This window comes from Argentina anserina, chromosome 4 (assembly GCF_933775445.1).
Source record: "Argentina anserina chromosome 4, drPotAnse1.1, whole genome shotgun sequence".
Classification (NCBI taxonomy): domain Eukaryota; kingdom Viridiplantae; phylum Streptophyta; class Magnoliopsida; order Rosales; family Rosaceae; genus Argentina; species Argentina anserina.
The window spans coordinates 3670619-3688216 of record NC_065875.1 but is presented as its reverse complement, the minus strand read 5'-3'; the positions used below and the strand labels follow the sequence as shown (position 1 = coordinate 3688216).

Here is a 17598-nt window from a genome sequence, read left to right as displayed (position 1 = left end):
CCCAGTTAATTGCAATCTTCTTTGCATTCAATATTGGAAGATTTATTCCAAGTTCTGATGGCAGAAAAAAAAAAGTAAACAGCTGGCCTGGATCGCTTCATTTACAACCCAAGACAACCGCATGCATCAATCCATAGCTCTCCAGAGTTTTGGGAGCTATTCTTGGATGGTTTTGGCTACACTAGTAATTAATTAGAAATACACTGAAGAAAAGAGAATGATTACTTGCTGCTCAAAGTCAAGAGAAGGGAACCACAAAGTTGTGGAAAGTACTAGCTTTGCCTGTTGCACAAACTGAAGTGATGAAACTGCCATGGACATCATCCAAGTCCCACAGCCCATCCCACAGAAAAGTGTCCTCACTGGAAGAAGCTTCAGCAGCATCAGCTGGCACATTACCATGGAGCATGGAATAGAAGAAGCCTTGCTCCTCAGAGCTTGTGTGATTAGTGTATGTTGTAGTACTAGTGACCATGTCTTGCTTACCTTGGCCTGCTTGAGGCGGCCACGACGATATTTTGGGGTCGTTTTCATCCAGCAGAGCCATGATTCTTTTCATCTCTGCTTGATTGATCAGCTGCAATTCTTGTTTCTGCTGCTGCTGCTGTTGATGGTGAAACTGTTGTCGCCGTAAGAGGCGAGTTTTGGCCTTCTCAGAGGCATCAGAAGGCACTTTGGTCTTTTTCTTGAAATGAGTCCTCCAGTAGTTCTTGATCTCATTATCGGTCCTCCCAGGCAAGCTTCTTGCAATTGTTGACCACCTAAAAAAAAAATTCGAGTACAGCAACCGAGTTAAAATAGGCTCATAAATCCAAACGGGATCAGAAGAAAGAGATTATATATATATATATATATATATATATATTTTTTTTTTAAATAATAAGAAGAAGATTTACCTGTTCCCCCACCTAGCATGTAGCTCTAGAATTATGCTCTCTTCATGAGGAGTTATCTGCCCCCTCTTAAGGTCTGGCCTTAAGTAGTTCACCCACCTCAGCCTGCAGCTCTTTCCATTCCTTTTCAGTCCTACATAAGCAGCAAACAGATATATTCATAATTCAATCCCATATATTAAGAATGGCTAAGACAGTCGGAATAAGTGATAGTACTATATATTAGCGAAGCATTAGCACTAGTAAAGAGCAAGAAAAGTATACCCTTATACAACATCTGCAGGTAGAGTCTACCAGCTCATTATTTATCCCTTGTGATTTCCATGAAACTATAAAAATTAAGCTGTAATTTAGTTGGGGTGGAATTGCATACCTGCAAGCCTAGCCACAGAGCTCCATCTTCCTTCACCATGAAGCCTTACATACTCAATAAGCAATCTATCTTCCTCAGAAGTCCAGGGACCCTTTCTCCAACCCACTTCTTCTACTACACCCCAACCCATATGAGCTGCCATCATCCCACAATACATGTGTAAAACAAGGACAACTTTTATAGCTAGATGCTTGCAGAGGTATGCTTAAGTTGTCTTCCAAATTCTGTGGCATGTTAGCTAGTTTTTACTGCATATATATAGTGTCTGCAGCACAAGCCCTACTTTGTTCCATCCATCAGTCAATTTACTGTCGTTTTCAAATCCATGATCTAGCGCAACAAATACATCATCAAATCTAAAATGAATAAAACACTCTGCCACGCTTTTTCCACTTTGTAAATGGCGTGAGATTGCATGACTTCTTTTGTCTTTTTTTTTTTATGAACCTAGCTGTCCATACCTGTGATGTGTGATTTACACTAAGATGATCCAATCTTTCAATGAATTGAAGCATGTTAGATAATACTCGCCTCTATTAGGGTTTAGTTGGACACCATATCAATTATGTATATCGAAGTTAACACTCATTAACACTAGTTGGTGCAACTCTATTAGTACTGATCAACAAGATAACTGAGATACTACACTAAACAGAAGATTAGTAAAATCTATAAATCCCCCTTTATTAGAAAACGAGTGCATAAACATTAACAGAAATTCAAAGATATATAGCTAATGCAACCATATGGATCTTAATTATGAAAATATTTAGTTCATAGAAGGGTATTTTAGGAGATAATTAAAAGGGCATGCTATTGAATTGGGTGACATATTCAAGTGAGGATCTAAATCTTTTAGTTTAAGTTGATGGATGCTAAAGTGAGACAAAAGAGAAATAAGTGATCCCATTGATTTAGGCCACGTATGTAGCTCCTTACGCATTTAGACAAGAGAATTAGTAGCTCAATAGCATACAAAGCATAGTCTAAGAAATTTGAGCTTAAAAATTAGGTGGGTGGTGGAATTGTTTAACCCTAAATTCACCAAAGTACCAATAGGCACATACCAAGTGTTGGATTTGCTTGCTTCTTAAGGAGATTGATCTGAGTAGTCACCGTGAGAATTGAGTTTAATAATAAGTGGTGATGCCAATTTTGGGTAGTGTGGTCAAGGTATTGATGGTTTTGGAACGTCACCATGGGATACGTGGTGCGTTTTATATTTTGGGTTATCATTGGTGCTTTTTTGGACCACACTCCTAACTACAATTAAGTTTGTTTTTAAAATGTTCTAATACTTAACTAGCAGTAAACACAGCCCATGGGTGTAAATAACAAAAGATGGCAGTTTATTACTTTATTACATGAAAACAATGGAGAAAACCACCGACATCCTCAATTATATGATTCATATTCATATTTTTAATTTTATTTTTATTTGTACCAATTTATCGTTATAATATGAATTTAATTTAAAAGTAATTGAATATAAACAAATGATAGTTTTGTAATTACATGAGAGGCGGTTCCATATAGCAAATTAATTTAATTAATAGAGATTTGTGGGTGTGGCTTAGCAAGAAACAGAAGGTTGATGATGACATGGTGTGAGACTAGTGATCTGTCGTTATGAAATTTGATGAGCTTTTAGATAAATTCGTTCTAAGCTTGCTATATAGATTTAGAGACTCTAAATCTGAATCCAATTCAAACCATAAAGAGTTGCATGAACTCTAAAAAAAATGATACGAGAGATAATTAAAGAGTTGCCCGTTAGAAATAGTACATTACACGTATATCCTCGAGTGTGATGCTTAATCCTTATTAGTCATTGAGAAAATGGTAAAAAAAAATTAAGTTCCGTCAATGTTATGCATGCATTGCAACAATATAATCAACAAATTAAAGTGAGAGGGAAGCATCCGAACTCTGAACTACATTCGAACACATTGTGAATGGCAAGTTTATATACACATAGATAAACTAAATATTTAAGTAACTCAAATGAATTTCATACGAATGAGCTGAATTTAGCATATATCAGTGTGCATGCAGTTACAATATAATTGTAACATAAAAATCACTATATCAGCTAGTCTTATGAGTTTGTATAATTTTTGAAATGCTATTATGTAAAAATTCACCAAACTTTTGTACTGACTTGGAGACGATCGATTATGTAATAGATTATGAGTTTGTATGGTCCAGCTAACTATTGTATTGTAAAACCACCTGTTCGGCACTAGAGAACACTTCACTTAGGACTCGTCCACAAGTCGGGCCGGGTATTTTCATAAATATAAAAATTCAAGCCGTCCACTTAAAACGGGATTTGATTACTATTGCGGGCCGGCCTTGCGGGCTTTTTGTATTATAAAAAAAGCATAATACTATAATTTAAAGGTTTGAAACAATAAAAGAATTATTAGAAAATATTTTAAAATAAAAAATCACAAATAAATTCTAGTTTCGAAATATTGTTAATCAACACTAGTAGATGTGATCGATATATATATTTAGTGACCCTGTAAAATTTCATCCGTTTTGAACATTATTTGATCGTCCGTACATACGATCAACAAAAAAATGTGTTTTAACATAATAAAACCCCATTGATCGGGGATTTGCTAAATGGGTTTCCTCGTTGCGACCACGCACGATTGGTGACAAAAATTAGGTGATTTCAAATATGTAAACAATTTTCCGCATTCACATCTTGGTAATGAGTCTCCCCTTATGGCACATTAGTGTTATTTTTGGTTTACCAGAAATTTCAACGGTAAAATGAAGTCCTAATTTGATGAAATTTTAAAATGGGCACTAAATATATATACCGATCACATCGGATGTTATCGATCGATTTCGAGAAGTTTCCTTCATATAGTCGTTTTCATAATGTGATACATTTATTATAAACCTAATATAAAGGTTATGATACATTAGTGGACACTTAGGTGATCGACAACTTCAGTTCGAAATATAGTCGATCGACACCAGTAGATGTGATCAGTATATATATTAGGGAACTCGTAAAAATTTCGTCCGTTTTGGATATGATTTAACCGCTCGTACCAACGGTCAACTAAAAAAAATGTGTTTTGACATATTGAAACCCCATTGACCGAGGCTTTGCCAAATAAGTTTCTTCAGTGCGACCGTGCACGATAGGTAATAAAAATTAGGTGATTTCAGATATGCAAACGGCTTTCGGCGTTCGCATCTTTGTAATGGGTCCTCCCTTAAAGTATATTAGTGGTGTTTTCGGTTTACCAGAAATTCCGACAGTTAAACGAAGTCCGAATTGGATAAATTTTTACATGATCACTAAATATATATACCAATTACATCGGCTGGTGTCGATCGATCCCGATAAGTTTCTTTCATATAGTCGCGTCATCATGCGATAGTTTTGTTATAAACCTAATATAAAGATTATGATACATTAGTGGACATTTGGCGATTGACAACTCCAGTTCGAAATACGGTCGATCGACAACAACAAATGTGATCAGTATATATATTTAGTGAACTCGTAAAAATTCGTCCGTTTTAAACTTTGTTTGACCATCCGTACTTACGGTCAACTAAAAAAGATGTGTTTTGACCTATTAAAACTCCCATTGACCGGAGATTTGCCAAATAGGTTTCCTTGGTGTGACCGCACACAATCGGTGACAAAAATTAGGTGATTTCAAATATGTAAACGGTTTTCGGTGTTCGCATTTTAGTAATGAGTCTTCCTTTATGGTATATTGGTGTTGTTTTCGGTTTATCGGAAATTTCGACGGTCAGACGAGGTCCGAATTGAATGAAATTTTTACAGGGTCACTAAATATATGTAGCGATCATATCGGCTGGTGTTGATCGATCCCGAGAAGTTTCCTTCATATACTTGCTTCATAATGCGATAGTTTTATTCTAAATCTAATAAAATATGTATGTATAATATTTTATTATTTAACAGGCTTTTACGGGCCGTGCTTTACGGGCTTTTGGCGGGCCGGTTTTACCCTTCTAATCTAAGTCCGACCCTCTACCCACGGAAGCGGGCTTTGACGGGTTTTCACGCGGGCTGGGTAAAAACTCATCGGGCTCGCTGCCCTCTACGAGCTTTTCGGATCTGCTGGTTAAATGATGAGGTCTACCTTCACTAATGACTAGTCTTAATATACTAGTCAATAATACTATGCTGCTAATAAAAAAGATCGAGATCGCTGGACTACTCTATGTCATTTGCTTTATCTGATATATATATAGTTCATCACTATCAAAGTTCACTTGTGTCCCCCGCAAAATCTTCGAGTTTTTTCCTTCAATTTTTATCCCAGCCACCCACCAACCTTATATAATTAATTGCATGAAATATTCATGTGTTTCTTAGTCATGATATCGTATCAAATTTTCTTAAGATACTAACCCGTGCTTAATTAGTACGGATAATCAAGAAAAGTGATGGCATAGAATACAATAATTCCTGCTGCAATTAACAGCATTAACAGCTGAGTATGCTGGTTAAGCTAGAAAGATCTGATGTTCCTTATTCTACTACCTCTTTGCTTTGATTTTTCTTTACGGGTGTCGGTATCAAGCAGATTAGGATAAAATTTAGGGCATGAGGTGGGGGTTACAAACCCTAATTTTTAATTAATCGTGCCTCGTCACATTTACTATAAGAGAATGTTGTGGCATCATGTACTCTTGTTTCTAGAAGCATTTTCTCTCTCTAATCAGATTTTGAAAGCTCAATGAGTTCATGATGTTCTGTATACATAACTGGCTATACTCTATTGTTATTGTTTAAGTATTAATCTGATTTTGGTGCTTGATATTCTCGTTGAGTTGGAATTTCACTAAGGAAGGAGCCGATTGTTAATGAGGTTACTTGATTTGTGCATCGTAGCTAAGTTTCTATTTGGGTAAAAGTAGAAATTCAAAAATCCAATAATGCTGAAAATAGTATGATCCCAGAAATCATAATCGACAGGATCTTAGTTATACAATTATATATCTACGTCTACAAGATCGATTTGATAGCTCTCAATAATAAAGCAAGACTCATAGGATATCAGTTCCACGCAAGTGGCTCTCGATGTATATCTTTGCACAAAACTAAGATTATCTTAGTTTTTCGATTCGTTCATCAGTATTAGTACGGCAGTGTAAGAAAATCTTAGTTAATCAAGAATCCATTGCTGATGGTAATTAAGTTATGAATGCATAATTATTAATTAGGCGCATGCTCGATCAATCGATCATGTGTACTAATTGGAGTTGTAATGCTGAGATTTAGTTTCTTTAATTAATTTCATAAAAATATTAATTTTAGTAATTTTGCATCTGTTGTTACCCAGTATCATGTCTGCAACGTTCATTCTGGATAAATGAAATGAAGCATTTAACTGTCGATTCTTTAACTCCTTTTTTATTTTTTACTAACTTGTACGCTATTTGATAAGTAGTAGCTTAGTAGTTCAACTTCATTACCTACCTAGGCAAATCACGAACAACCAATTGAATTTCAATCACTTTACTGAGAGGTGAAAAGTATAGCTATAGACATATATATATACTTATATATCCTGGGTGCATCCTTGCATGTTTACTGAGTTAAAAGTAAAAGTTCTACTCCTTTGTAGTTCTGCACTTCATCTGCTAACAGTAACTCTCTCTCTCTCTCTCTCTCTCTCTCTCTCTGGCGAGTCGATCCATCTCTGTCTCTTTCATTCACCAGCTTGAATGTTCTACTAATCCAATATGAAAGGTGAAAAGCTAGAGTTATGGTAGAAAAAGTTTACATATATATGAGTGTTTTTCATTTCCCTTATTTCGAATTTCCCTTTTTCAATTAAATAATTATATTCGTTCAATTATTTTATGAGATACTACGAGATATGGCCTTGCAGAAAAAATTATACCTCCCTCGTCTTATAAAATTGTGTAGGCTGTTAACGCTGGCACATGCTCCAGCCTTGCTTACGTACCCCTAGGGTTTAACACTTTTAAGTAATTATCTTCTTTGATTTATTACCTGCAGTTATATAAGTTTATACTGTTGCATGCTGTGCTCATCGATAGCTTTTCCTTCCAAGTTTACGTCCAAGCAATGTGCTCTATGTATAGAAAGATAACAGTCAGTATTATTGTGTTACAAAATTTTGAAAATCAAAATAACGATAGTACTGCAATATGCATGTAGTGATGTAGAATCCATTAAAACAATATATATGATTTGATAGAAATAGATTGTGTATTCATAAACATGCCATTACTTTAGTCACCCCCAAGAGCATAGTGTACGTGTGACACAATCTCATATATAGACTAATATATGACTAGCTACTTAGCCATATGCTTTTTTCAATGAAGAACTCCAAATGCTCTAGCTAATCTAAGCTGCTAGCTAGATCCAACAATATCAGACAATAATTAAGCTGCATGCATATATATGTATATCAGGGTTGATCTAGATTGAAGCCAGATGTACGTCTTACCCAAGCTAGTTATCTTCAATATCTGAACCATTATAGATACATGATAGTTTCAATAATCGGAACTCAATTAGAAACTGATAGTTTCTATATCATGCTAGAATTTCATAAAACGTGAATTGGGAAAAAAAAAATATCTGCAGATGACCACTGCAGAATTGATCAAGATATTCATCTTCACGGTAGGTATGAACTTGATTAAGGACGTTAGTGCATGAATTATCTCAGTTGTAGTCCAGCTGTAGAACATTAATTAATGAATTATCCTAATTGGATAGCAAATTTCATTGACTTCAAGTCTACGGGGGTTGACCGTAGCTATCTTGGCCGGTAAAAAGGCTAGGAGATCAGAAGAATAATCAAATGATCGAAGAGTAGAGATATCAGAAAAATAGGGTCAAAACTCATTGTGAATTCCGTTTTGGCGTTCATCATCGATCCTGCGCTTGTTCCTAATTGGGACCCCGATTTCCCATAAACAATGGCTTTCGGTGATTCGTACAATAATGCTGTTAGTGTTTCTACTGCAGCAAAGTCTCAAACGAATCATGATCCCATCTTCTCCGGAATAATAGAGAAGCGCTAGCTGATGATAGTTAATTTTGCGTGAAGTCATATGATCAGTTTACTAACACTAAATCTATCTATTACCAAAGATAAGTTGTAATAAAATTGAGAAATAAATGAATGATTCCGCGACGATGGAATTCTTGCGTTTACTTACATATGATAAAATCAAAATATGTGTGGGTTCCACTTTTCAATTCCTTGACAACTCGGATTTCAAATACCAAGAGGGGAGCTGGGTTTATGAATTAAAGTTATGGAATCAAAATTTTATGCCCAAAATATGCTCAAATAATTGCAATAATCCGAAATTACTCAACTCTAAAATAATAAAAATTGGCTATCGAAAATATGCTAAATAATAATAAAAAGAAATAATTTCAATTTACTCTCTAAATTTTACACCTCAAATCAGTTTACTCCTTAAACTTTTATTTTAATTAATTTACCCCATATACTTTCAAATAACATCAAAGAAGGATAAAATTCAGATTTTCTTGGTTAAATCCGATCAAAAACTATCAAAAGAATGCTTCAAATCATATATGCAAGATCAAAACAAAATTTCTAATAATTTTACAACAATACTGTAGCTTTAAAATTAAGTCTCGTAGCATAATTATCAATATAATCTATATAAAAATACAATTTCAGTTTCCAGATGTCAATGAATTTCTACATAAATAAAAATAAAAACAAAAATAAAACTAGAAATCACTCAATTGCTTACACACACAAATAGATATATATATATATATATATAATACTAAGAACGATGTGATATTTTTAATTAAAAACCTTTGTTATTGCCGTGTTCTCCCTATCTCTAATTATAATTTAGTTCACATAACTACAAATACAGAAATAATAGCATATATACATTGTCAAAATTCAAAGACATTACAAATGAGCAAGAATAAATCATTTTACTCGGTCATCTTGTACCATAATACTGAGGGGTATATTAATAATTAAATCATTATTAATTATGATTCCTTATTGTAAGTAAACAATACAAGTCTCAATGGAATTGAAATCTCCACATACAATTTCATTCCGTCTCTTATTTCTCCCAACTCTTATTCTTGATGAATTCTATTTCATGCAAGTAAATGTGCCCTTCATTTATTCTCAATTTCATTATATGTTAGTAAACATGCCATTAGACTAAAAGCCACACACAATCACAATAAAGCCACACTTATCCCCTAATACAACACATGCAATGCAAGAACCTAAAGATCTCTTGAACCTGCTGGTCACAAACTGATGCCAGAGTTAAAACTCGAACGCTGTATATTGGATATTCTTGAAGTGACTCAAGTGAGTAATTCAATACGGACTTAATAGGAGTAATCTCTGTAAAGCAAGAGTCGCCGTTATATACCCTTCCGCGTAAGAAGTTGGGAAGATAAGATCTGGGTACATATGATGATATGAATGATATGATATATGACAACTCATTAATCAAGACCCATCATTGATTAATTACTAGTAGCTTGGACAAAATTAAGATCAATGTGGTCAAGATTTGAGCCTCATTAGTTAATGCAGAACGGGTTGTATATAATTAATATGAATCGAGCGAGCATTAGTTCATGTTCTTTGATTGAATTAGTGTTGAGAATCTATCTATGTTCAATGTTCTTGATATAATCATTTGACTTTGAATATGAATAAAGCTTCTTTTTTTGTTCTCAAAGTAAATAACATAACCTACCGTTTTCTAGCTAGACACTTCTTCTTTTTTATGTCAAAGCAAGATAACAATGCTAAACATGCTTTCCCTTGATAGCGATGCTTATGTCTCATTTGCAATCGATCCACATCAAAAACTTTTGGAAGGCAAGCCTAACCAAACTGATTGTCGTAGATCAATCTCCACATTACTATCAATTAACTTCATATATATACATTAGCCGACTAAATAACCCCATCAAGTTTATGTCGGTCTTTACTTTCAAGCGGTACTAAACACACTAAAACTCCTAGAGATAGACTACTTAATGTCTTAATTAATTAATTCTTGTTCTTCCAAAACTTTCATGAAGCACTGAATCATATTCACTTTGACCCATTAATCCCTAGCTACTTGACTTTTTTTAGCTAAGAAAACTTTTTTGACCCTCGATCGATTATCTCTAACTATTTTGGACTATCAATATGCTCTACTTTCCTTTGGATTAATGTGTTTTTAGCCCTCGATCATCTTCCCGCACGCTTGGGTGGGCACACATTGCCATCATCCGATCATCGAGCCTCACATCTTAAATATCCTTAGTCTATAGTTTCTGTATATTTTTGGGTCCTTCTGTTTTGATCTATCCGAGATAGGATGAATTGATGTTATGTTCATATGTTAGTATTCATATCATGTATGCAATTCAAATCTTTGTATCCATCTGATGTTCACTACCTTTTACTCTAGTACTCGATGCAGATGTTCTTTATTTTCTTTAATTTTTCTTAAAAGTTCTCGGCTAGCTATTTTCCAATATAACCCTAGCTGTTGTCATTTACTACCTATTGTAATAATTGTATGATAATATATTTCCAGATACCAACCTCTTAACACACACTCTTCGCGATCGTGTGCCCAATTTTATTTACATGTATTTGCAATTGACAGATCATCATCATGTATATGCAATCATGCATGCATGTTGATTGTATGCACCCATGGCCATACAGACATCATCATTCATTAACTACAGGCTCCATAGTGTGATGACAACAAATTTAAGTAACTAACTGGAAGGTCAAAATATTGTGCTCGCTTCTTAAGGGACGTAAATTACAGACATCATCATTCATTAACTACAGGCTCCATAGTGTGATGACAACAAATTTGAGTAACTAACTGGAAGGTCAAAATATTGTGCTCGCTTCTTAAGGGACGTAAATTTATCATCCACCTTTATTATGTTCATTTTATGCCTATCATTCTAAGTAAATGTTAAATGTCATTTTTCTTAACAAATTTATAATTATAGTATTATAAAATTGACATTTACTTAATGTGTTGGACATGAAGTATGCGACAAATTTGTTTCCATTCCAAAGGCTTCTCAGAACGACAATTTGGTACAACCTCACTAGGGCATTCGCTAGCTTATTCAGATCAAATCCTCATATATATTCAAAGTCTAAAGAGGGGTTTGGCATACTTAGTTTTCACCACTTTTAAGCATATATGGTAAGCAATGAACTTGATCATCATTTCACTCACTTTATAGAGCAAAAACCTAACTAATTAATTGAATAATACCTACACTTTTGCATCCAAAATTACCAGTGACAAAGTCTAATGAGTCTTTTACCGTGCGCTAATTACCCGTAACGCGTCGTTATCAATAATATTCTCTCTCAATAACCACACCCGCACCAGAGCTTCCTCACCGGCATCTCTTTCAGCGCTTGCAGGTCCGCGTCTTCGGCTTCACCATTACGGGGGAGCTCATCCTCTCTTCCCCAAACTCCACCATCTTTGCTATCACCCGATTTATCAATTTCGACCAGATCCTATAATTCCAAGCTTAAGGTATGCTCGATCCATCTCCAAGAGAAACGGGAGATGTTGATATAAAGACCAAGATGTCCCTCATTACTGTCCATATTCATTTTGGTTTTTTGATGGCTCAACCTCTCGTATAGGAAGATGACAATCGCGACGATGAATTATTCTTCTACTAGGCAAACAGATTTCTCACCACTCTCAAATTAAATAATGTTTGTTTTCTGCTCCAATTTTTGCTTAATATTTTTATGCTCTGTCAGCTCTAGATTTTGAAGCTAGTGAATCGACGATTTGGTTTATCCAGATCTCTGTGTTTCATCGCTAATTTATTTGGGTTGGTTGTTTATTTTGACAAGTATATGTCGGATTTGTGTGAATTATGGCGTTATTATGGTTCTCGATCTACTGTAACTTTGTGTTTTGTTAGCCTTTGTGTCACATTTGATGGTAAACTCATTACAAATATGCTTTATTTCCTTTTTTTTTAAATTCAATTGGTATTGTGATTTGTGATTACTCTACCTCACTTTATTTCTGTTGTGTAAAATTAGAAACTGATTGGATCTATTGTATTATTTAGCATTTTCAGGTCATCATAAAGCTAAGTCTGCACAACATTCGTTAGCAACGTCGTTTTTGGGTCTGATTCCTGTGGTGTTTACAATTGTGTGAGCACATTGGTTAGAGATAGTAGGGAAGAGTTTTGTGAGCATGAAGATAATTATTTTGGCTGTAGAGGCTTAATGTTAGTTAGTAACAGTACGATAAGAGTAACGCCCCAAATTACACCTCATCAGTTTAAATGTGTCACAATGTCGTAAGTCTATAAAACATAAACTAAAAACATGATTTACATTTTAAAGAAACGCAAGGCAATTTTGTTTAAACTTTTTGAGTAACACAACAGAAGCTCTAAAATAATTTTGAGGTGAAATCTTTATGTTTAAAAATATATTTGTCTGTCCAGAACTTGATAGAACTAACAACTCGAAATAACAAATTATAGAAAAGATTTCTAATAAAGCTAAACAAGAACTAGCTTTAACCAAGTTCTAGAATTCGCAAACATGAATAGATTTCAGTCTGAAACCAATGAATATATGGTTTAACAAACCTGAATCACACTCACACTCTGCCCCGTCCTCTACTATCATGTACCAGTGCATAGTACATGTAGACACATTGTTGTAGGATGTTTCGATTAGTTTTGAAAACATATATTTGGTTAGCCAGTGTAAAAACCAATTTAAAAAATAAAAAAAAGTCAAACTTTCACAAATATGTTTAGACTCGAGAATCGGTGCAAGATTCTCAATACACTGGCCCAATATCCAAATAGTACATGATGGCCGGTCTTAGAGACCAACTACACGACCTTACCTCATATATATTGTAAAATATGTAAGCGTAGCAAGAGCGTCTGCTACCTAGCTATACACACACACACACACACACACACACACACACACACACACACACACGTTTCAAGTCCATCTTTAAGATGGGAACTCACATGACCAGTGTGAATAAACCCTCCAGAGGTTTGGGGGATTGAACCCAAGGAGTTCAGTAACACCCCTCACTCTCAAGCTATCATCTCTCTCGCGGTTCGGTTAATATATTTGTATTTAAAATAACCAAATCACACATGCACCATTTTATAAATAAACTGTGGAAACCTCTGATCGAGATATATAAAGAATCTCTACTTGGATTCCAATGTTTTCCCTTGCGTACTCTGCGAGTCACGCACTTTCCACTTTTGTTCATCGAGCAACTGGAGCTAGGAAACACGGAAACGTATTTATAGAAAAATATGTTTTGGAAACGCGAATTTCCACAAAAATAAAGGGCTTTATGTTTTTTTTATTTTTTAAATAAAGGGCTAAATCTATCTTCGTCGAGTCAAATGACTTATTTCGACATATTTTTGACCTCCCGCTGAGTCGCCGCCCATCCCTCTCTCTTGTTGATACCTAGATCTCTCATTATATTTGTATTATTTCGAATGTTGAACACCAGGTTATTTAAGTTATTTGAGATTTTGAGTTACTTAAACTAAAAATTTATTATTATATTTATTTTTTGTATAATATATATATATATTTTTTATTTCGATGTTTCCAAAACGTACCCGCTTCTTAAAAAATTTGAAAAACACGCTTTCGTGTTTCCAAACGTTTCGCTTCCAAGTACCCGTACCCGATTCCGTGCAGCCTAGAACTGGAGTCCCTAATCTGACATAATAGTCATTAAGACTAGTCTTCACACATACGCATATGATATAGAGAGAGGAGGAAGTTACCCACAGATAACAATATAGGCTGGGAAGTTATTTGTGAAGATAGTGGGGGAAGTTATGGATAATTATTTATTATTATTTTTATTTATTTTATATATTTTGTTATTTACATAGATACTCTTCATATATCATAAGTTTATCAAAAATAAAATATGGTAAGAGGGTTCTCATGTCTTTTCACAACTATTTTGGTTGACAACGTGAGTTTACTTTATTATAATATAGATAAATATCGACACATTTATTGATAACCAAGCAACCACGACGATAAATCGTTCAAATAATATTCCTTGATAAAACAAAACTAATCATGTTGACAAACCAACGACAAAATCCTTATTTCCAATTGAAATAAAGTGTACGTTGGGTGTGCCCATAACTACTAAGGGCACCCAACAATTCCATAAAATTAAGAAAACATCATTTCTTTAAATTCTCTGTGCAAAGCTTGCATCCATTTAAATATGGAATTTCATCAAACTAACTCTACCCATTCATATATCAATCACCAAATAATTATCATTCTCCGTAATGATATCAATTCTCCATATATGCACTCATGCTAATAGCACAATAGGGGTATGTTTGATACTGAGATTGTGCTGACTCACCTTAATTTATTAAGTAACATTGTCATACACTAGCTTACTTTATTTTAAACTAACACATAACCCATGTTTGGTTCAACTTGGGATAAGAGACCAGAATAATGACAATAATCATATCCCATGTTTGGTGATGTAGTGGGCTTGACTAATTCTGCACATCAAATTTTTTTTTCCTGGTTGCAAACTATTGTTTAAAGCATGAAACGATATATTATAATTATTATATAAACAATTTAGATATAAAGCTACATATTTATGTTGTAGTAGCTCGTCACTTCCATCATAATTTCATTTTGGTACAGACTTCTTTAATAAATTTGTAAAAACAAAATTGCCCTACTTATAATAAATGTGACTGATATATATATTTTCATAAAAGCTTTACCACCAAGAAGAAATTTAACAAGAAAGTGCCAACAAGAAGTCCAAAGATACGATATTCACAATTTCATAGATTAATTAAGCCACCACAATCAAAATAAGAGTGAACATTTTTTACACATTGACAAGTCCACCAATTATACAACAATGAAGGCTGAACTCTCTATCAACAGAAAACAGAACCTGAATGCTTTTTAGCAATTACAAAATGAGTGTTCATTTGCAGAACAGGCTTGTCAAACATTGTATGAGGCGGCAATATACGTCGAAAACTAGGTAGACTCTCTACTAATACCGGCGAGTAGATTATCAACATACTTTTTTTTTTGCTTCATTATCTAAGGACATGAACACAAAAATATTTTGGGGTTTCTCCAGAATGATTTTCAATACCTCAATTCGGTCTAGGACAGAGAGTCCCATATTGTTAAGTTCCTCAGCAATATCAGATCGATTTTCATTACCTTTCACTATGGCATCGGTCACCAATTTCATTCTTTTTCCAGATTCTTCAAAAAACTTACCAAATGCAACCAAAATTTTATCTTCATCAGTTCTTTTCCTTTTTTTTCCAATGGACTGAGATCCACTGCCATCTTTGCTTATTGACATGAGGCTTGTATCATTCTCACCTTCTATCTCATCTTCATTGCTCTGATACTCAACCATCTCAGCAGGGACTTCAGTCGCATTTCCATTAGCACGGTCATTCCCAAATATGTTAGCTAGTCTCTCATACACTGGAAAAGGCTTGTTTCTCCATCCTTTTGCATTTTTATTGTGCTACCATAGAAAAGAAAACTGAAATTAGCTAATTCTTAATGATCTTATGAATCTGAAATTTTTAATCACAAAGAATAAAGAATTTAAATCATTACATGCTCATACATTCTCATACTTCATTGTTTTCAACTTCAACACACTTTTTATGTCATTCCATGCAAATCCACTCTTATTTATCATGTCATAGACAATGCTATAATCCATCTTAAGTTTCTTCAACTTTGAGCCAATATGTGGGTTTGCCTTCAAATTGGAATTAGGACATAATAGATCCAAATCAGCCTCTATTTTCCGCAGTGTACCAGATTTGAAAGTTCCAGTGTCACAACGTTGTCCACTAGTAACCATACCATCAAGAACATTCAATAAAGCTTATACTTCAAAGTTAGTCCAAATACGCCTTTTCCCTTGTTCTGAATTCTCATCACCCCCTTCAATTCTAAAAGAATAACAAAGATCAACAATACATTTCATCAGTCAATAAGAAAATAAATATAATCATGATGAACTATATCAACATAACAATAAAGTTTGATAACAACCAACACACACATATATATAATGAGATATATATATATATACATATATATCAAATAACGACCAGTATGTTTTAATTCATATATTTGAAACCAATTCAGTTTCAGCAAGGATAGTAATCAACACTAAAAACAAACAAAGCAATGAAAATACAACCAAAGTCTAATAACAAAGAGGTCATACAAAGTTAAAAGTGATACTAAGATTTCATAATCAGCCAAATTCAAATTGGATAATAATGCAGCAACTACAATCTATGTCCTTGCAAATCTTCCATTTGTTTCATCTCGTGCATCCCTTGTGGCCCCTGCATCCCTAGCATCCCTTGCAGCTCTTGCATCTCTTGCAATAATTTCTTCAACTTGTGCTGCTCTTGCTTCCCTTGCAACCCTTCTTCCCCTCCACTCATTAAACATCTCTAAAGCCAAGTTAGTCCTCCAAGCACTCTATTGATCAGAAGATTCAACATTGCCAATCACATTAACTTCTTCCCCATCATGTGCATCTAATGGAAATACTACATGCTACATTGGATCAACGAACATATCTCTCATAATTAAATTATGCAAAAGGCAACAAGTTGTAATTATTCGACATTGTGTCCTTATTGGATAAAATGACGGACTCCTTAGTATTCCTCACATTCCTTTTAGCATTCCAAAACAGCGTTCTATAACATTTTTTGCCTTGGAATGCTTCATGTTAAAATATTCCACATGATCCCTAGGTAAATTTCTATCACCTCATTCTGATAGGTGATACCTTGTTCCTCTATATGATGCAAGAAATCTCTCACCATTCGTATAACCACCATCTACAAGGTAATAATAACCTAATAGCCAAAATAAAATTCTATTAATATGTATAAAGGCACAAAACCAGTCTCAATATAATCTAAACTTTGTTGGTTACTGTCATATCAGTGGGAACTCTTAATCCATTAGGCCTAGTGACTGCATCATGAAGAAGTCTAGAGTCTGATGCCGATCCTTCCCAACCCGGCAAGACAAATATGAATTGTAAGTCACGAGAACAAACAACTAATACATTTGTAGCAACTTCACCCTTTCTCGTTCGATATCTTGGCTTGTCACTTGCAGGGACACGTACTCTAATGTAAGTTCCATCTAGTGCGGCCAAGCAATTCTA

The 17598-nt window shown here is 34.4% G+C and overlaps 1 protein-coding gene across 1 annotated transcript; it reads right to left on the bottom strand.

Moving 5' to 3' along the window:
• On the bottom strand, window positions 1-1473 carry LOC126792527 (MYB-like transcription factor EOBI). The gene is made up of 3 exons (XM_050518934.1): window positions 1267-1473; window positions 897-1026; window positions 1-761 (listed from the first exon to the last, which is right to left on the bottom strand). The coding sequence occupies exons 1-3, from the start codon at window positions 1421-1423 to the stop codon at window positions 239-241; spliced, it is 810 nt and encodes a 269-aa protein (XP_050374891.1). The 5' UTR covers window positions 1424-1473; the 3' UTR covers window positions 1-238.
• Window positions 1474-17598: the final 16125 nt, after the last annotated feature.